The sequence below is a fragment of the Equus asinus genome, chromosome 1 (assembly GCF_041296235.1).
Source record: "Equus asinus isolate D_3611 breed Donkey chromosome 1, EquAss-T2T_v2, whole genome shotgun sequence".
NCBI classification, from domain to species: Eukaryota; Metazoa; Chordata; class Mammalia; order Perissodactyla; family Equidae; genus Equus; species Equus asinus.
In genome coordinates this window covers 193,124,908-193,145,575 of record NC_091790.1, presented here as the reverse complement: position 1 = coordinate 193,145,575, position 20,668 = coordinate 193,124,908, and the positions used below count along the sequence as shown (strand labels likewise).

Genomic DNA, 20,668 nt, shown 5'->3' with positions numbered 1-20,668 from the left:
AATGACCGTTCTGTCAATTGCCACCATCCTAGGCATTCATCCTGGAAGCAGGAATGGTGGTCTTGTTTCCCTCTATTAGGTCATTCTTTCATCCCTGACTTTTTAACTTTCCACTGTGGCCTGTTATTTGCCAGCTCTCAGAATGTTAAAAGGCTTATATGGTGGGTTCAGTGAGGGTGGATTGTATGAAACAAGTCTTAATTGTATTTAGTGTCAGTAATAGTAAAACAACCAGTTTTGGATTTATGTAAGTAAATTAGCCACTGGGCAGAAGTTAAATCTTTTGCTTTTGCTTCAACTTAACCTGAATTTTAGACCACATCTAATGTATTTTGCTCAAGTTTTATGTAATCAGTTTAGTTTAAAAACCTAGAAGAAGCATTTGTGTGTGAGTATGTATTTACCTTCATGGTAGTGAAATGTGGCGTGCACACAGTGACTTGTACCAGTCACACACCGCATACACCTATACTCTTGTACGGTTTAAAGAGTTGTAAGGCTATCTCTCAGGTCACCTCTGCCCTAGGGAAACAAAAACAGCCTTGCCAGTACATTATAAATGCCCAGTTATTTTTCCCATTGCACCCTCTTCCTTCCTTTCTAGAGAGAACCACTAACCTGACTTTTGTGCTAATCCTTTTCTTCAGTTTTGTCACCTATGTCACAAACTGAAATAGTTTAATTTTGTCCATTTTTAGACTTCCTATGAATAGGTTCAGACTCACGTTCTCTTGTGACCTATTACTCAGCGTTATGTTGGTGAGCTTTCTTTTAACTGGAGCATTTAGTACAACTGCATTTAATGTAATTTTATTTCTTTTTTTCCTGCCTTTTCAGTCAATTCTTGTTTCTCTTTTTTCTATTCTATTAATTTGGAAGTTACACAGTTTGATATTTGGTGGTTACTCAGAATCTACAGTTAATCCTTTTGACTTCAGAACATGTTAACTCCTTTCCCTACTCCACTTCCATTCCCACAGAACTGAGAGAAGATGGTTTTCAGCCTCAAACTTACCTAGTACAGGGAGTGAAAGCACTGCATACTGCTTTAAAATTATGGATGAAAAAAGAAGTAAGTAGTTTTCTTCAGTGAAATCATGATTATTTTTTATATTGGCAGTATTGGAAGACAGAGTCCTCATGCTGTTTTGACAGCACTGTGAGTGGCTGTAGTACAGGGACTGGAAATCCTGCTTTAAATACAACCTGCATTTTATTACACAGTATACACAAATATACTGGTTTATGTTTGTATTTACGAGAATAAAGTAGGTATTTCTTTAATCTTGAAAACAAAGTAATTCAAATGTATCTAGGATATTGACTAAGAAATGAACATGTAGGTATAGAATAATAATCAATAACTTTGAGCTCTCATGGTGTGCTGACCTCTGTGCTTAGTGTTTATATCCATAATCTCATTTAATCCTCATAGCAACTATATGAGGTTGGGGAGCTTTGGTATCCCCATTTTACATATGGGGAAATTGAGGTTCAAAGAGTTTAAGTAATTTGCTCAAGATAACTGGTAGAGCTAGGACTTAAGACTAGGTCTCTGATCACAAAGCCTGTGCTCTTATCCCTCTGCTAGACTTACATAAAAATAAAGGAAAAGGGAGGTCAAGGTTTAAGCAGGAGCTTTCCATTTTCACTAAAACGTAGTCTAGTTGTTTGCATTTGAGTCCCACCACCTCCAAGAGGTCATCCCAGATCTCCATTTGGAATTAGTGCACCCTTCCCTTATGCTTCCATAGGATATTTCTTGTGCCAGTGGACTTAAAAGTTAATGTCTGTAAAGTGATATATCCCTGTCCCCTTCACTAGGTTTATGAACTCTTTGAGAGCAGGGCTTTCTCATCTTTATTTCCCTCCTGGAACTTGACACACGACACTTTAGTAAGTGTTAAGTAGGTGAGATGATGAAAATATATTTCCATGCTAATGTCTTGAATGTCCACTTGAAATAAAAATCCTGCTCTTAAGAGATATTGGGAGACAATAATTAATAGATTACCCTCCCAGGGGCCAGGTCAGTGGCGCAGCTGTTAAGTGCACACGTTCCGCTTTGGCTGCCCGGGGTTCACTGGTTCGGATCCCAGGTGCGGACATGGCACCGCTTAGCAAGCCATGCTGTGGTAGGCATCCCACATATAAAGTAGAGGAAGATGGGCACGGATGTTAGCTCAGGGCCAGTCTTCCTCAGCAAAAAGAGGAGGATTGGCAGCAGTTAGCTCAGGGCTAATCTTCCTAAAAAAAAGAAAATAGATTACCCTCCCAATGATTTTGTACTCCCTTTTGCTTTATCATTGCTTCGTACCCACTAGAGCAAGGCACTGTGGAAGCATTCAGAAAAATAAAAATCATATCTTCCAGTATCAAAGACGTCATCATCTAGATGACAAGTAAAGGCACAAACAGGTTACAAAACTATATAACAAGATAAGATCAAAGTGAACAATGTTTTGCAAAAACTATGTAATTCTTTTCCTGCTAACGGCTTTAGACAAGTTGTTGTCAAACTTGTGTGTTTATCAGAATTGCTTTTAGAGCTTTTTAAAATAAACTCTCAAGAGATTCTGATTTAATAGATCTCGGGTAGGATCTGAACCTCTGTTTTTAACAGAGTTTGTTGGTTTTTTTGATAATACAGTAAAAATTCATCAATAATAAATAGTGTTAATTCATTACATTTGAAGTACACGTTTAAAAGCATGAAATTTGCATTGAACTATCTGTTAACCTTGCTCTAAGATGGGTGGTGGCTCAGCATAGTGGTTAGGAGCATGGACTCTGGAGTCAGATGTTTGGATTCAGATCTCAGCTGTGTTACTAGTAACCTACTTAACCTCTGTGCTTCCATTCCCTCAGTTGTAGAATGAGAATAATCGTAGTATCTCTGTCATAGTGTTGTTGAAAGGATCGAGTTAACACTGAAAAAGTACTTAATATCTTGCCTGGCACACTGTTAGCACTTAATGTTACTGTTGCCATTAGTTTGTTTTAACAAATTTTGCAAAGACCAAGGAGAGGATGTAAAGCAAAAGTAAAATCTAGTATTGTTCAGTGCATCTAAAAAATCAACATGGGGGTTGGCCTGGTGGCGTAGTGGTTAAGTTCATGCACTCCACTTTGGTGACCCGGGGTTCCCGGGCTCGGATTCTCAGTGTGGATCTAGCACCGCTCATCAAGCCATGCTGTGGTAGCATCCCACATAAAATGGAGGAAGACTGACACAGATGTTAGCTCAGGGACAATCTTTTTCAAGCAAAAAGAGAAAGATTGGCAACAGATATTAGCTCAGGGCCAATTTTCCTCACACACACTCAAAAAATCAAAATGTTCTTAGACACAGAGATTAAAATTTGGAAATAGACATTGTAAATAATGACAGTTGTTTGCAGTTCAGTAGATATGGTAACTCACCAGTTAATTCCTCTTTCCTATTGATGCGATCTTCTTCCTGTTTTGTTTTTGGCTATTAAAAGAAAAAAGTTTACAAAAATTTATTCAAATTAGACTTCCCATGAGAAAATAGGATTTTTATTTTATGGGTTTTTTTTTAATGTTTTTTGAGTGTGTGTGAGGAAAATTGGCCCTGAGCTAACATCTGTTGTCAATCTTCCCCTTTTTGCTTGAGGAAGATTGTCCCTGAGCCATCATCTGTGCCAACCCTCCTCTATTTTCTATGTGGGACACTGCCACAGCATGGCTTGATGAGCGATGTGTAGGTCCATGCCCAGGATCCAACCTGTGAACCCCAGGCTGCCAAAGCAAAGCGTGTGAACTTAACCACTACATCACTGGGCCAGCCCCGAAACTAGGATTATTTTAGTGCCTGTGTTCGCCCTTACAAATCCTATGTATGATGAATTAAATGTTAGGCTTAATTAGTTACTTTACTAATTATAGTAGTAGGTAGAATTACAGTAGGCTTTGAGGTGTAGAGTAGAAGGTTACTTACTCAAAACAGAGCAAAATTCACTGTAAGACAAGTCCACCTTTAACTCAAGCTAAGAGGATTTTATAAGTTAATAAGGATCTCCTTAGAAGGTATTTTACCAACTACATGAACTCTGAGACCTGGCTTATTAGCATTTGACTATGTGTGTAAAATTTAGAGAACCCAAAAATTGGTTTAGTAAGTTAGTTTTTCCATATTAAAGTGTAAGTAACTTTGGTTATCTTGTCTTTGTTAATCCAAATACAGCTTGTATCTGAACATGCCTTTGAAATTCCAGACAATGTTAGACCTGGACATCTTATTAAAGAACTTTCTAAAGTAATTCGAGCAATAGAGGTAAGTATAGAAACTATCATGTAAATCCTTGGTTACTGTCTGCTTTGAGAAGCGCTGGATCTACCACCACACTACAAACATTTGAAAACCCTTATGCTCTTAGAAGAAACAGAATGAGCTGCGTCTTGGAAGGAGTCTCAGGTTTTCAGGCTTCTGAAGTCCTACAGGGAAATTTGGAATATGGTATCATAATGAAGTAATCAGGAAGCAGTTACCAGGTTACTTCAGGTTACTCCCAAAATAAAAAATGCACAATAAACAAAACTTTCAGATCCCATTCGTTTCCACTATGCAGAGATGAATACCTATTAAGCAGTTAGAGAAAGAGAGAAAATGTAAGGTGAGTGAGTAGAGCTAGGGGAAGCTGGGTTGGAAGCAGGGATGGTATTAGTGGGGTGGGGCAAGGAGATCCTTTTGACTGAAAATATTAGAGCAACTTGGTTAGGTAAATGCCCTTTGATAGAAGCCCATACAGTATGAGATTAGGTGTTTTGATTTATTAATTAAGAGCTGTTCTAAGTATTACAGAAAAGGGGTTTTAATTAAAGTAATTCTTCAAGAAGGTGATTCTGTTATTGTCTAGCTTGAACTGAAAGGAAATTAATGGACGAATGAAGGCTAACTACTAATTTAACAGCTTAGATTAGGGCTGTGTTAAGAAAGGTGTGGGTCTGTATAAAAAAATTATAAATCTTTGCTAAGGGAATTAAAACAGAACTTGAATAAATGAGAGTGTCACTTAGAAATATGTAAATTCTAAATTAATACTACAAATTTAAAACAGTAAAGTATACCTGGAAGAATAATTGGACAAAAATAGCCTACAAAGTTTTTTTTTTTTTAATTGGAGGGTAGGGAGTACAGAAAGCAGCAAAATGGCCAGTAGAATAACCTGCAAAGAAAATAAACAGGTATTTCACTAAAGAAGAAATAGAAATGGCCAATCTGATAAAAATATGAAAAATATTCTCAATATGTGAAAAAGTATTCAACCACATTTTACCAAATAATTTATGATTTCATATGATCATTTATCAAATTGGCAAAGATAAAATTGCGTATTCTTGCCCTGCTGGTAGGAAGTATAAATTAGTTTATGCTTTCTAAATGGCGTATCCCTTGACCTAGCATTTTCACTTTAAGCCGATAAAATAAATAAGAGGATTCCAGTTAAACTTGGTAGATTGACCATACCTGCTTACCGCTATCACCTCTTAGAACCAAAGTGATAGTAAGAGAATCAAAAAGAATCCCTGAAGACAAAGAGAAGAACAGCGATGAAGACTCCAACCAAATTTTGGAAGCTGGAAAGCAGATGTACGAGTGGTAACTGATTGAGCAGACCTGAGAGAGCTGAAGCCTGAGTGGGCAGTGGGAGGAGGCCAGAAGCAGGTCTTATTTGTGCAGTAGAACCTTCAGAAAGGTTAGGGACGCTAGGACTCGCTGAATACGAGAGTGGAGGTGAAAGTGAAAACAGGATTGATTAAAGGTCTATTTAAGAAGTGAATTGATCTCTAAATCCTTTCCTTACCACATGGAGAAAACTCGAGGTTTAATTATTTGAGAGGCTGAACTTGCAACTGGACTTCGGGACACTGAGCCCAGCTGAGGGAGATGGGTACCATACTGAAAACGAGAGGATTAAGTGACAGTCTACATAGTGAATGATTCTTCCACATGGCTCCCAAAACACTGGCAGCCTGGCTTGTACCTCCCAGGCCATGAGGAAGGTCCTCTGATACAGACAATTTGAAACCGTCCAATGGAACAACCCAGACAGGTTCCTACAGTGAAACCCACCCGTTGACAACGCCCCACTCACACAGAGCTCCCAGTTAGCTTTTTACTTTTTACATACAGTGAAATGCCAGATCATAAAAGTACAGTTTGAGTTTTGATAAAAGTATACAGCTGTATAACCAGTACTCCAATTGAGATGTGAATCATTTTCATCACCCCAGAAGGTCCTTTCTTGCCCACCTTCTAGTCAGTCTTTGACTACCATAAGCCACCACTGTTCTGACTTCTATTGCTATCGTCATAGATTAGTTTTGCCTATTTTTGAATTTTACATAAAGGCAATCTTACAGTATATACTATTATATACCATTTTTGTGTCTGGCTTCTTTCAACATAATGCTTTTGAGATTCATCCCTGGTGTTGCGTGTGTCAGTAGTTCTGCTTCGTTGCTGAGTAGTATTCCACTAAATGAATATACCACAATTTATTTTCCATTTTTCTGTTGATTGATATTTGGGTTATATGCAGATTTGGCCATTATGGATAAAACTGTTATAAACAACCTTGTATGTCTTTTTGTGGTAAATATATCTTTTCATTTTTCTTGGATAAATATGTGGGAATAGAGTTATCAAGTCATCGGGTAGGTGAATTTTTAATGTATGAGAATCTGCAAAGCAGTTTTCCAAAGTGGTTGTACCATTTTACACTCTTACCAGTAATGTGTAGGAGTTGTAGTTGTTCCACATCCTTGCCAATATTTGGTGTTTTCAGTCTTTTTAATTTTTGCTATTCTAGAGAGTATGAAACATTATTTCATTGTGATGTTAATTTGCATTTTCCTGAAAGCTAATAATGTTGAGCACCTTTTCATGTGCATGGCTATTTGTATATTTGCTTTTGTGAGGTATCTGTTTTTAAATTTTTGCCCATTTAAAAGATTATGTTGTTTTTGGGGCCAGCCCCGTGGCCAGGTGGTTAAGTTTGCACACTCTGCTTTGGCGGCTCAGGGTTTCACTGGTTTGGATCCCGGGTACAGATGTGGCACTGCTCATCAGGCCATGCTGAGGCGGCGTCCCACACAGCACAGCCAGGACCTACAACTAGAATATATACCTGTGTACTGAGGGGCTGTGGGGAGAAGAAGAAGAAGAAAAAGAAGATTGGCAACAGATGTTAGCTCAGGTGCCAATCGTTAAAAAAAAAATGTTGTTTTTATTATTGATTTGTAGTTTATTATATATCTTGAACACATATTCTTTGTCATTTTGCTTGCATTCTTTTATGCATATATGTATATATAGTGACTATTTACCCACTGCCTGTGGCTTATCTTTTCATTATCTTAATGGTATCTTTTTATGAGCAGGAAGTTTTAATTTTGAAGAAGTCCAATTTATAAGTTCCTTTTCTTTTATAGTTAGTTTTTTTTTTTTGGTATGTCTTAAGAAATCTGTGCCCACCCCAAGGTCTTAAAGATACTTTTTTTCTCTAGAAGCTTTTACATTTAGGTAAATGGCCAATCTTGAATTTTTCTGTATAGCATAAGGTGATAAATCAAGGCATTTTTGCCCCATATGTTTATTTAGCCTTCTTAGCACTATTTCTTGAAACCAATTAGCTTTTTAGTGCTTCCCTTATAAAATGCTTAGAGAGCCAAGAAGAGTTTTGAAGACAAAGAACAAAATTAAAGGAGAAACGAAAAAAAAGGTATTCGAAGGAAACAATAAACAAATAAGTCTTCAGCCCAAAACCCAGATGTAATTGATAGCCTCAAGAGAGGAAGAAGTAAATATGGCCTCCATAATAAAAGAACAGGAGGCTACCACAAAGCAACATTCAAAGCGAAAGAAGAAGTGTTGTTGGAAATTGGAAATATAGTAGAAAAAAGTTTAGTAGAATGGTTGGAAGATAGAGTTGGGAAAATCTCCCCGTAAAGTTAAAAACAAAGGACAGAGATAGGACAGAAAAGTTAGAAGGTCACCATCAAAATAATAGGAGCTCCAGAAAGAGATAACAGAGAAAACAGGGAGAGGATTATTAGAGGAATAATGAAAGAAAATTGTTTTAGAATTCAAGAACATGTCTTGCCAGACTGAAAGCCCTACAGAATGCCCAGTACAGTAAGTGGAAAAAGACCTATGCCAAGGTACATCATGGTCAAATTTTAGACTACATGTAACCAAGTATATCCTATAAAGCATTAGGGAAGGAAGTATTATGGGTCATATCGAAAGAATTGGGAGTCAGATTTCTCGATAGTACCACTGCAGCCTGGAAGACAATGAAGTGAAGTCTTTAACATCCTGGGGTGAGGGAGATGCCAGCCTTCAAGTGGGTATTCAGCCAAGTTATAAGTCAAATATGATAGTAAAATAAGAATGTCAAAGAGGCAAGATCTCAGAAGTTTCCTAAGAGGAAACTCTTAGAGGATGTGCTGTTCCAAAAGAGAGGGAGTAAACCAAAAGAGAAGGGTCCCTGGAATGCATTCTTCCAGCAAACCCATCCTAGAGCAGTGAACACAACAAAGGCCCTGCCCTCATGGAGCTTAGTAGAAAGAGGCTAGCCGCAATATTTTAATGTATCAGGAATTGACAGGTGCTATGAAGAAGAATAAAGCAAGAAAAAAGGATAGGGAACGACAGCCAGAGGTGGTGGTGGGGGTTGCAGTTTTATGTGGTGCAGTGGGAGCAGGTTGGGAAAGGTCTTCGATGACATGTGCAGGCCCAGAGAGCAGACAGTCCAGCAGGGATCAGGAGAATGAAAGGCTCCGTGTTTGTTGTTCATTTGAAATTCAGATTTAACTAAGTGTCTTGCGCTTTATCTGGCATTTCTGTCCAGGAAGGAGGTCTCCAAAGAAAAATATAAAACTGATAAATTATCTAATGTATTTGAGTGTTTATATTCTTCTAGTGGAGAATTTTGGGATCAAACAGAGATAAATACAAAACAAAACAGGTGGAGAGTGAGGCAATTATAAAGTTAAAGGAAAGTCAAAGGGTATAAAAGAAAGGAAATGTAATAATAGTATGTTACTTGGCACTGGATTATAAATAATTTTTACTGAGTCCAATTTAAATTCTGAACATTGGAGGAGGAGGAAGTGTGTGTACATTTAGGAGAGGTGTGCAAGGATTAAGACTTTATCTTGCATAGTAGGAATTCAGTGATATATGAAGCTGAAAAACCAAGAAATAACAGTTTAAACATGTTATTTTGAAATTTGGGGGCAAATAATTGAAACAGCAATGAGAAGAAAAGCTACAAGAGATGCAGATGCTGGGTATTTACCCAAAATAATTGAAACAAGAACTTGAACAGTACGTGCATGTTCATAGCAGCGTTATTCACAGCAGCCGAAAGGTGGAAGCAGCCCAAGTGTCCATCACAGATGAAGGGATAAACAAAATGTGGTGTATACATACAACGGAATATTATTCAACCTTCAGAAAGAAGGAAATGCTAACACATACTACAACATGGATGAACCTGGAAGATACTATGTTAAGTGAAATAAGCCAGTAACAAAGGAACAAATATTGTATGCTTCCACTTATATGAATTTCCCAGAGTAGTCAAATTCATAGAGAGAGAAAGTAGAATGGTGGTTGCCAGGGGCTGGGGGTAAGGAGGAATGGGGAGGTAGTGTTTAATGGTTGCAGAGTTTACATTTGGCAAGATTAAAAAGTTCTGGAGATGGGTTGTGGTTGGACAGTAATGTGAAATGTACTTAATGCTACCCTACCAAACCCACTTAAAAATGGTTAAAGTGGTAAATTACCACAAATACCACAAATGGTATACGTTACCACGTATGTTATGTGTTACAAAATTATGTTATGTGTATGTTACTACAATTAAAAAAAGACTTAGAGACGGTTGCCTCTGGAGAGTGGGAATCCGGATGGGAAGAGCAGACTGCTGTTTTTCATAATGTGCTCATAAAGTGTTAGTTGGGTTTTTTTGATGAAGAAAATTCTCCCTGAGGTAAAATCCATTGCCAATCTTCCTTTTTTTTTTTTTTTTTTTTGCTTGAGGAAGATTAGCCCTGAGCTAACATCTGTGCCAGTCTTCCTCTACTTTGTATGTGGGATACCTCCACACTATGGCTGATGAGTGGAGTAGATCCATGCCCAGGATCTAAACCCACAAACCTAGGCTGCCAAAGTGGAGCACACAGAACTTTAACCACTTGGCCACGGGGCTGGCCCCATAAAGTGTTAATTTTTAAAACTACATTGATGTATGACTTTGGTTTAAAAAGCAATTAGTGATTTATGCAAATATGTATGTGAAAGAATGTTCATCATAGGAAAAAACTGGAAGCAGCCTAAATAACTACCAGTAAGTTTTAGCCTTTAAATTAGCCTTTAAACACAGCCTTTAAAATGATACTGAAAATCAAGGAAATGTGTTTACGGTATATTACGTGGGGGAGAGAAGGGACTAAAAGTCTCAACAGAGCTGTTTGAATCCAGTGATTTGGTCTTTTTTTTAATCTGATTAAACTGAATGGTTTTTGTTTACTAAAATAGTCTTAATGGCTGATTGTTAGGTATGTATGTGGCCTTGTCATAAAAATACTCTGAATTTAATTCTTAAAGGAGGAGAATGGCAAACCAGTTAAATCTCAGGGAATTCCTACTGCGTGTCCAGTTTCACGATCCTCAAATGAAGCAACTTCCCCATACCATTCCCGACGAAGGATGAGGAAACTTCGAGATCATAGTGTCCGCACTCCTTCCAATCTAGACATTCTAGAGCTCCACACAAGGGAAGTCCTCAGAAGACTAGAGATGTGTCCGTGGGAAGAGGCAAGTATTATGTCTCATGATTACGAAAAGAGACTCAGTTGTTCCTGAAAGTTCTTTTGAAGGATAATGAAAAGCGAACAGTCGGGCCATCCTGGTTCTCTGACTTGGCTTAGGGTTGTGGAGTCAACAGTACTTGAGCCGTGACAGGGCCTTGCTTCAGCTTTCTCGGCGTCAGTGTGGAGTAGGATGAAGAGACCTCCTTTATTTGCTGACGTGTTTGAGTGTTTACCAAATGCCACATGCTCTTCTAGGCTCCAGGGAAGATACCAGAGTGAGAAAAACTTGAGTCCCTGCCGTTGGGTAGCTTCCATCTTAGCTCAAGTTGGAAGGATGGGAGACAAAGAGACATACTAAAATAATATAATTTCAGAGGACGAGTGTTAGGAAGGAAGCCGAAACAATAAAGCAAGAGAATAAAGGGGCAGGGGTGGCTGGCTACTTTAGCTCTGGTGGTCAGAGTGCTTCCAGCATTTGAACTGACATTTAAATAATGGAAGAAATTGGATGGATACACAGATTTGAGGAAAAGTGTGTGGGCAGAGGGAAGAGTAAGTGCAAAAAGCCTGTCCCTGACCTGACAGCATCAGCATGGTTGACTGGGAGACTTAGAATAAACCCATTAAAGTCTGAGAAATGCTGCCTAATGGACAAAGGGGAGGAGGAGTGGGGCAGTAATGAGATCAGTGTAGAGCCTTTGTAAAACATGGTAAGGAGTTTGTGGTGAGAGCTGTATCATCCATAGTTTTACATTTTAGTAGAGGATAGGCAGTAATTTAAAATGAATAAGATAGGGATATCTCTGGATTAAAATATTTTTAAAAGTTACATAGAAATTAGAACTTTCTCAAATATTTTAAGTTTTATGTAATTGTATTTATACTATTTTAAGCTTTCGTTCTTCTAAACCTCCTTAACTCATAGCCATCTGGGAGAAGATTGAGCTTATTATGAAAGGTTCTTTTTATTATTAAAGAAAAAAATTACCACAAAAAGGGAATATTCTGTATTAAAAACCAGCTATTGTTGTGCCTTTATGTCACATGGTGGCCTTTGTTCCTATTGATAACAGTGTGGTGACCTATAGGTTGCTGACTGTGTCTGGTGGGCAGACTAGGGGTTAGGTCAAGGATGGGGTGACTGGGGAGGACCCAGTTGCTAGCCCTTCAGCAGGAAGAAGCAGAGAAAAGAGAATTAAAGTACATGATTGCAGTGCTTCTCCAGCTCGTCAGCTTTCTGCAAGAGTGAACTGTCTTTGAATTTGCTTTATGCAGATTTTACATTCTGCTTTATAGAATGTGTTTTATGGTTAACGGCCCTACAGAAAGATGAGCCATATTCATGCTTTGGTTTTAGGAACCATTTAGCTTTGATGCCACACCACTGCATGGCACTAGCCTGGGCAGGTGCCCAGCACAGCTGGGGATGCAGGGCCGTGGGGGGAGGTGGTGGTATACTGTTTTCCTTTAGTCAGGCAGGTATATTTGAGGGCGGAGGTTAAGTAAGTTCTGTTTTTGTACTTTAAGGATATCTTGAGCTCTAAACTCAATGGAAAATTCAACAAACATCTCCAGCCATCTTCCACAGTACCTGAATGGAGGGCGAAAGATAATGACCTACGATTACTGCTGACAAATGGAAGGATAATTAAGTATGTAAAGTAGATCAAAGTGTCAAACAGATTTGTTTTCAGTCGATTTCCTCTGTTCATTTAATCCCTAGGCCATACAATTTGCACACTTAATTGAAATATGGGGAAAGTGTCTCTCTTCTCCACTCTCTCTGTAAATTAAGGGGGAGGGTATACCATTTGGCTACATAGTTGCAGTGTTTTCTGACTTGGTTATTTTTCTCTGTATACAGAGATGAGAGACAGCCCTTCGCAGATCAAAGTCTTTATACAGCAGATAGTGAAAACGAAGAGGATAAGAGAAGGACAAAAAAGGCAAAAATGAAAATAGAAGAGATTTCACGAATAGAGGGGATGGAGAATGAAGAATCTCAAAAACCACTTAAGAGTATGTTTGTTTTAATGGTCATTTTAAAGGTCTGTTCATTACTAATGTGATAATATGTAAAGTAACTTGGTAATTTTAAAGTTCTTAAATTTGTAGCAGGATCGAAAATTTTTGTCTCTAAATACTCTTTTGAGAAATCTGAAGTATTTCTGAGTAGTTTATTCATCAGGGAACTGCTGACTGTGAATGCCAAGTGAAGTGTAGTGTCCAGGGAAGGTGCTGCTGATGACGAGGATGTGTGCTGGTCAGTGACACCCTCGTCTAGTGACAGTTTTTGCAAGAGTCACATGAAAGCTCATGCATTTTATGGGCCTCTAGTCCAAATAATAAAACAGTTGCAAATTTAAAACAATTTCATCAATAATTTTAGCTAACATGTATGTGGTTTTCAGAATTAGGAGACGTATATAATTGGCTGATCTGAAGCTATTAGTAATCCATGTGCTGTTTTGCTTTATTGCCTATTGACAAGAAGGCCTCTACTTGGTTATTAATCAGTTATTATCAGTGTCACAAATCGTAACACCTCCTCCTCGAGATTTTTTTTTCAATAGTCTTAATTTCTCAACATTTTTCAGGGCCTCCATCTACTTTTCTATTTTAAAAAGTAGTTAAATATTTTGGTACTTGACAAGTAAATATTCCGGATAATTAGCATCATTTAGTCCATGTTGAATAGCTCAATTTCCAGGTAAGTTTAGTATTGCTGTAGTCAGTGATTCTGCGTTTGCTCACATGCCGGGGTAAAGGCAGCTAGTCAATAGGATTCATCAAACGGTTGCCACGTGGTAGTGCCGCGTGGAAGAGGGAGGCAGTGGTAAAGCCTGGTTTACAAGCTTGTGGAATTCACTACCTACGTGAATGCTTTCTAGGTTTAGGAGAGTCATCTTTTTGTTTTCTGTTAAGAGAAATTATGCAAAAGGGAAAGTAAAAAGCATCTTGTAACTAATTTTACTGTTGGAGATTTTTTTCTGGAAAGAAATGTAACATGGTCAACCCACCCAAATAAGGGATATATGATCATGTTCAATAAATACCGTAAATGTTTTAAGAATCTTGATCAATTAGGGAGGAAGTCCTGGGGGAAGAAAGAAATGACGACGAAAGCAGTGAAAAAGGATGGAGCAGGCACAATGAGACCTATCACAAAGCTGGACAGGCTTTAGATGTCACCATGGTCATAAAAGTCTAACGACTTTCTGTTTTTCTCTCATCCTTTCCCTTCTCAGGGTTTTTTACAAGTGTAAAATCAGAACTCAGGAATCGATCATCAGAATATTCTGATATTTCTGATTCAGAAGACTCGGGACCTGATTGCGCTGCACTGGTATGCCCCAAACCCTGTACCTTGTGCACTGTTTGATGGAAAGATGAACACCTGCTTTCCTTCTCGTAGAAGGAAAGTGAATGACAGCTCTTCCCAAAGTCTATCCTATGCCCTTTGTGGCCCAGTGTCTTCCTTATAGTGGTAATTACACGCCCATACGCATATCGTTGTGTGACTACTTACATTTGATAAATGTAGCTTTGGTCTGCTTTTGTAAAGGGTGGAGGGAGATACTGTTCTTATGTTTCTCATATTTCTCATAGGTTATTTATTTTGCCTTAAAGAAAACCTGTACTGTGTTCTTTACTGAGAAATTATGTTACTGTAGTTACTAGAGATTTTCAGTTTTTCATATGAAATACAGAAATAATTCTGTGATAAGATTCTAACTTTCCCTAGATAGATAAAGTGGTTTTGATTAGTTTGTACAGACTTGCTCAGATTTCTTATTGTTTATTATCTCAGAAAAATAATTTTACCACTGAAGAGTCTGAAAGTTCAGGTGATGAAAAGAAACAAGAAATAACGTCAAACTTTATGGAGGAATCTAATGTGATGAGGAGCTTCCTTCAAAAGAGCCAGAAGCCGTCTAGAAGTGAAATTCCAGTTAAAAGGTAGGCTTGCTGGTGGTAGTAGTCTTATGTAATGTTGTGATATAAACGACATGAAAACATTTTTTTAGTTTTAAATTTTCCCAAAGATTTCCTTAGAATAAATAGACTCCTTTTTTTTCTGTGATGATCTGCTCTTTAGGGAGTGTCCTACCTCGACGAGCACAGAGGAAGAAGCTATTCAGGGCATGCTGTCCATGGCAGGGTTGCACTATTCCCCATGTTTACAGAGGCAGATACAAAGCACAGACTGCAGTGGTGAAGGAAACTCCCTCCAGGATCCCAGCAGCTGCCACAGTAGTAACCATGAAGTTAGGCAGTTGTATCGTTACGATAAACCAGTGGAATGTGGTAAGAAACATAAATTATCAGTCTCTAAAAAGTAACATATGACCCCCCACTTAATAGCTCTATAATCCTCATTGAGGTTAGAGATTATGATAAGAACTGTTCATTGCACATCTGTAGTTGGAAATGGTGTTAAGCATATTGGCCAAGAAATACATAATGTTAACAAATGTAAAACAATGATGTTAACAAATGTAAAATACAAGTATGTAAAATGCAAGTATAAGAACTAAAAACGTAAGTTAACAGGTTAAGAGTTGTGTTCACTGGCATAATTCTACTATTGCTGTTGCGAGACAGTGTTACTTCCCTTTCATAAGTTGATCAGGGTGGAAGGAATGTTTTGGTGTCTTAAATGCTCTGCTAAACTGGAACAATCAAAATCAACCCTTTTTCCTTTTATGGGAGAGGGGACAAGTTTTGAACTCTTTCTGACTGAAGATATTCTCTCTCCTACTTGAAAACAAAGTATTAGCAAAGAGAGAAGACTCCGTGGCGATATCAGTGATGCCACCTAGTGTTTTCTTTTCTGCGCCTTTAGGGAAAAATTTTGTTTCCCTGAAAGCCTGAGGAGGATTGGGGAGAAGATGGTACTACATTAAAACTGAGTGCCTATTATAGAAGTTGTGTTCATTCCTGTCTAATTGTGTCTGCTACGTACCACGAGCTTGACATTATTTCACTTAACTCTTGAAACAACATTTTGATATACATAATACAACTTTTACATGTAAACTAGAAAAGGTTTAGTGAAGTTAATTTAACTTGCCCATACTTACAAAGCTGTTATTCAGTGGTATTGGAATTTGAACCCAGGATGATCTAATCTCAAAATCTTTGCATATTGTTTAAGAGGAAACTGAGGTTTAGACAGGTTAAATAACTTGCCTGAAGATGCATTGGTAATGGAAGAACTCAGATTCAAATCTGGTTTGTCTGACTTTTCACTACACCATTCTATCTCCCTGTAATCTCTTGGGTCCCTTGAAAAGAAAGCTTCTATGGAAATACTACTACAAAATTCAGGCAAATGTATGTCTTTATTCTATATGGGAAAATATGCCATTTTTAGAGACAGTGTATTACATTTGGTTTTACATCTACAACAGATGGCCATAGAATTTGACTCTAGATCTTCCGGCATCTGACATAAAACCTGTCCCATAAAGACGGTCTTTGAGAGAATTGAAAGAATTAACATGTTAGGTTGTGAGCGGGTGACTGGCAGAGGGAAAGGAGTGTGCTGAAAGTGTATGAGTAAATACCTAAAGAGTTAATGTATTAATTTTTTAATAAAATGTCAACATAAATTTGCTTTCAATTTTAAGCATTAGGCTAACTCTGTTCTTTATAATCAACTTTGTGCAGAGGTAATTTAACTAAAACTTCTCTTTAGGATACCATGTCAAGACTGAAGATCAAGACTTGAGGAGTTCTTCCTGGGTTAAACAATTCGATACAACTTCCAGATTTAATCTTCAGGTATATTCAAGGTTTGAAACACTAAAAGGAGATTTAGAATTGTTATTAATTCTGTTTTTGCTTTCTTTTTTTAAACTGCAACCAGTGTTCAACCGTTAGATCTGGAAAGCTAAAAAATTACAATTAAGTGCACATTTGAACAACTATCCATTTTTAGGGATTCTGGTATAATGACTAGTGCGAAGCTCATGGATGGAATGTGATCTTGAAAAGAAAAGCTTATTCAAGGAAGTAGTTAAAAACTCCTGGCTGCCACCACTTTTAGGTTATTTCTGGCTAGGATGAAACAGAAAAGAAAAAGAAGTACTATGACCATCTCTTTTTAATCTCTGACATTGTTTCTTGAACATTTTTAGACACTAAATTTCTTTGAGAATTTGATGACAGTTACGGACTCTCTTTCCAGAAAAATGTTCATCCATAAACACTGATGTTTGCTTACATTTTCTTATGGTGCCTCGCCCCCACCCCAGACCATCCATTGACTCCATCTTAAGAACCCCTGCTCCAAGAGAAGACACTTGGTGTCCTAGGATCCTAGCGTATTAATGCTTAATCCAAACAAAGTGAATCCAAAGTAGCTTTTTAAAAAACCAAAACTTTGCCAGTAGCACCAAACAAGGAAAGCAATACGACCTTTTGCTGCAAACCTTGGAAAATGACAGCCAAAGAATCAAAATTCTCGTGGGACAGAATGAAGTCCCCAAACGTCCCCAACCTAAAGCATACTTTTAGTAGTGGACTTATGGGTGGTTTTAATTTTCTTCATTTGGCATGTCTATATTTTCTAAATACTTATCAATTACTTTTACAAGAAAAAGAGCCAAGTTATTTTTTTAAGGCAAAGTTTTGTGAGTACAAGTTCTTTTAATAGAAGGATATGCTCCAGAGTCAAAAGTCAAGTAAGAAATCCCTTAACTATTAATAATTCAATTATTCAGTGTATGATTTTATAGTGCCTCATTGGTCATAAAGTTTATAACTTACTAGCATTATAGGATTCAGTATTAAAAGTAAGCTATTATTTAAATCTAGCTGTTGCTTTTATAATTGTCTTTGAAAATAAAGTAGTAGAGGATAAATGACTAGCAAGATCTCCTTAGAGAAAATCTAATTTATTTTGCCTGCTAGAGAGGTATTGTAGAGAGGCATGTCAAATCATAATTTAAAGACTAATTTAAAGCAAGTCTGTGTTTAATGTTTTTTTTTTTATTAAGATTATGATAGATTACAACCTTGTGAGATTTCAGTTGTACATTATTGTTAGTAATGTTGTGGGTACATCACTTCACCCTTTGTGCCCTCCCCCCACCCCTCCTTTTCCCTGGTAACCACCGATCGGTTCTCCTTGTCTATATGTTAACTTCCACCTGTAAGTGGAGTCATATAGAGTTCGTCTTTCTCTGTCTGGCTTATTTCGCTTAACATAATACCCTCAAGGTCCATCCATGTTGATGCGAATGGAACAATTTGGTCCTTTTTTATGGCTGAGTAGTATTCCATTGTGTATATATACCATATCTTCTTTATCCAGTCATCAGTTTCTGGGCAGTTAGGTCTTGGCTATTGTAAATAATGCTGCGATGAACATAGGGGTGCATGGGACTCTTGGGATTGCTGATTTCAGGTTCTTAGGATAGATACACAGTAGTGGGATGGCTGGGTCATAGGGTATTTCTATTTTTAACTTTTTGAGAAATCTCCATACTGTTTTCCATAGTGGCTGCACTAGTTTGCATTCCCACCAACAGTGTATGAGGGTTCCTTTTTCTCCACAACCTCTCCAACATTTGTCACTCTTGGTTTTGGATATTTTTGCCAATCTAACGGGTGTAAGGTGGTATCTTAGTGTAGTTTTGATTTGCATTTCCCTGATGATAAGTGATGATGAACATCTTTTCATGTGTCTATTGGCCATACTTATATCTTCTTTGGAGAAATGTCTGTTCATGTCCTCTGCCCATTTTTTGATTGGGTTGTTTGTTTTTTTGTTGTTAAGCTGTGTGAATTCTTTGTATATTATGGAGATTAATCCTTTGTCGGATAAGTAGCTTGTAAATATTTTTTCCCAATTAGTGGGCTGTTTTTTTGTTTCAATCCTGTTTTCCCTTGCCTTGAAGAAACTCTTTAGTTTGATGAAGTCCCATTTGTTTATTCTTTCTATTGTTTCCCTCATCTGAGGAGTTATAGTGTCCGAAAAGATTCTTTTGAAACTGATGTCAAAGAGTGTACTGCCTATATTTTCTTCTAGAAGACTTATTGTTTCAGGCCTAATCTTTAGGTCTTTGATCCATTTTGAGTTTATTTTTGTGAATGGTGAAAAAGAATGGTCAATTTTCATTCTTTTACATGTGGCTGTCCAGTTTTCCCAGCACCATTTGTTGAAGAGACTTTCTTTTCTCCATTGTACGCCCTCAGCGCCTTTGTCAAAGATTAGCTGTCCGTAGATGTGTGGTTTTATCTCTGGGCTTTCAATTCTGTTCCATTGATCTGTGCACCTGTTTTTGTACCAGTACCATGCTCTTTTGATCACTGTAGCTTTGTAGTATGTTTTGAAATCGGGGATTGTGATGCCTCCGGCTTTGTTTTTCTTACTCAGGATTGCTTTAGCAATTCATGGTCTTTTGCTGCCCCATATGAATTTTAGGATTCTTTGTTCAATTTCTGTAAAGAATGTCCTTGGGATTCTGATTGAGATAGCATTGAATCTGTAGATTGCTTTAGGTAGTATGGACATTTTAACTATGTTTATTCTTCCAATCCATGTGCATGGAATGTCTTTCCATTTCTTTACGTCAGCGTCAATTTCTTTCAAGAAAGTCTTGCAGTTTTCATTGTATAAATCTTTCACTTCCTTGGTTAAATTTATCCCAAGGTATTTTATTCTTTTTGTCACGATTGTGAATGCGATTGAGTTCTTGAGTTCTTTTTCTGTTGATTCATTGTTAGTGTGTAGAAATGCTACTGATTTACGTATGTTGATTTTATACCCTGCAACTTTGCTGTAGCTGTTGATTGTTTCTAATAGTTTTCCTATGGATTCTTTGGGGTTTTCTATATATAAGATCATGTCGTCTGCAAACAGCAAGAGTTTTACTTCTTCATTGCCTATTTAGATTCCTTTTATTTCTTTTTCCTGCCGAATTGCTCTGGCCAACACCTCCAGTACTATGTTGAATAGGAATGGTGAAAGTGGGCACCCTTGTCTTGTTCCTGTCCTCAGAGGGATGGCTTTCAGTTTTTGTCCATTGAGTATGATATTGGCTGTGGGTTTGTCATATATGGCCTTTATTATGTTGAGGTACTTTCCTTCTATACCCATTTTATTGAGGGTTTTTATCATAAATGGTTGTTGGATCTTGTCGAATGATCCATTTGATGGATCATTCGATATTGAGGATATTGAGATGATCATGTGGTTTTTGTTTCTCATTTTGTTAATGTAGTATATCACGTTGATTGACTTGCGGATGTTGAACCATCCCTGTGTCCCTGGTATAAATCCCACTTGATCATGGTGTGTAATCTTTTTGATGTATTGCTGTATTCGGTTTGCCAGAATTTTGTTGAGGATTTTTGCATCTATGTTCATCAGTGATATCGGCCTGTAGTTCTCCTTCTTTGTGTTGTCCTTGTCAGGTTTGGGGATCAGAGTGATGTTGGCTTCATAGAATGTGTTAGGGAGTACTCCATCTTCCTCAATTTTCTGGAATAGTTTGAGAAGGATAGGTATTAAATCTTCTTTGAATGTTTGGTAGAGTTCTCCAGAGAAGCCGTCTGGTCCTGGACTCTTATTTTTAGGGAGGTTTTTGATTACTGTTTCTATTTCTTTACTTGTGATTGGCCTATTCAGATTCTCCATTTCTTCCTACTTCAGTTTGGGGAGGTTGTAAGAGTCCAGGAATTTGTCCGTTTCTTCTAGGTTGTTCAATTTGTTGGCATATAGTTTTTCGTAGTATTCTCTTATGATCCCCTGTATTTCTTTGGTATCTGTTGTGATTTCTCCTCTCTCATTCCTAATTTTATTTATTTG

At 37.6% G+C, this 20,668-nt stretch overlaps 1 protein-coding gene across 1 annotated transcript in view; it reads left to right on the top strand.

Moving 5' to 3' along the window:
• KDM7A (lysine demethylase 7A) overlaps window positions 1-20,668 on the top strand; it is a 91,952-nt gene that overhangs the window by 59,075 nt on the left and 12,209 nt on the right. The window contains exons 10-18 of the mRNA XM_044775597.2: window positions 981-1,072; window positions 4,208-4,297; window positions 10,643-10,852; window positions 12,376-12,500; window positions 12,713-12,867; window positions 14,097-14,194; window positions 14,660-14,808; window positions 14,948-15,156; window positions 16,550-16,635. Of these exons, the coding sequence (XP_044631532.1) occupies window positions 981-1,072; window positions 4,208-4,297; window positions 10,643-10,852; window positions 12,376-12,500; window positions 12,713-12,867; window positions 14,097-14,194; window positions 14,660-14,808; window positions 14,948-15,156; window positions 16,550-16,635 (1,214 nt within the window). The remainder of the gene's footprint in view (window positions 1-980; window positions 1,073-4,207; window positions 4,298-10,642; window positions 10,853-12,375; window positions 12,501-12,712; window positions 12,868-14,096; window positions 14,195-14,659; window positions 14,809-14,947; window positions 15,157-16,549; window positions 16,636-20,668) is intronic.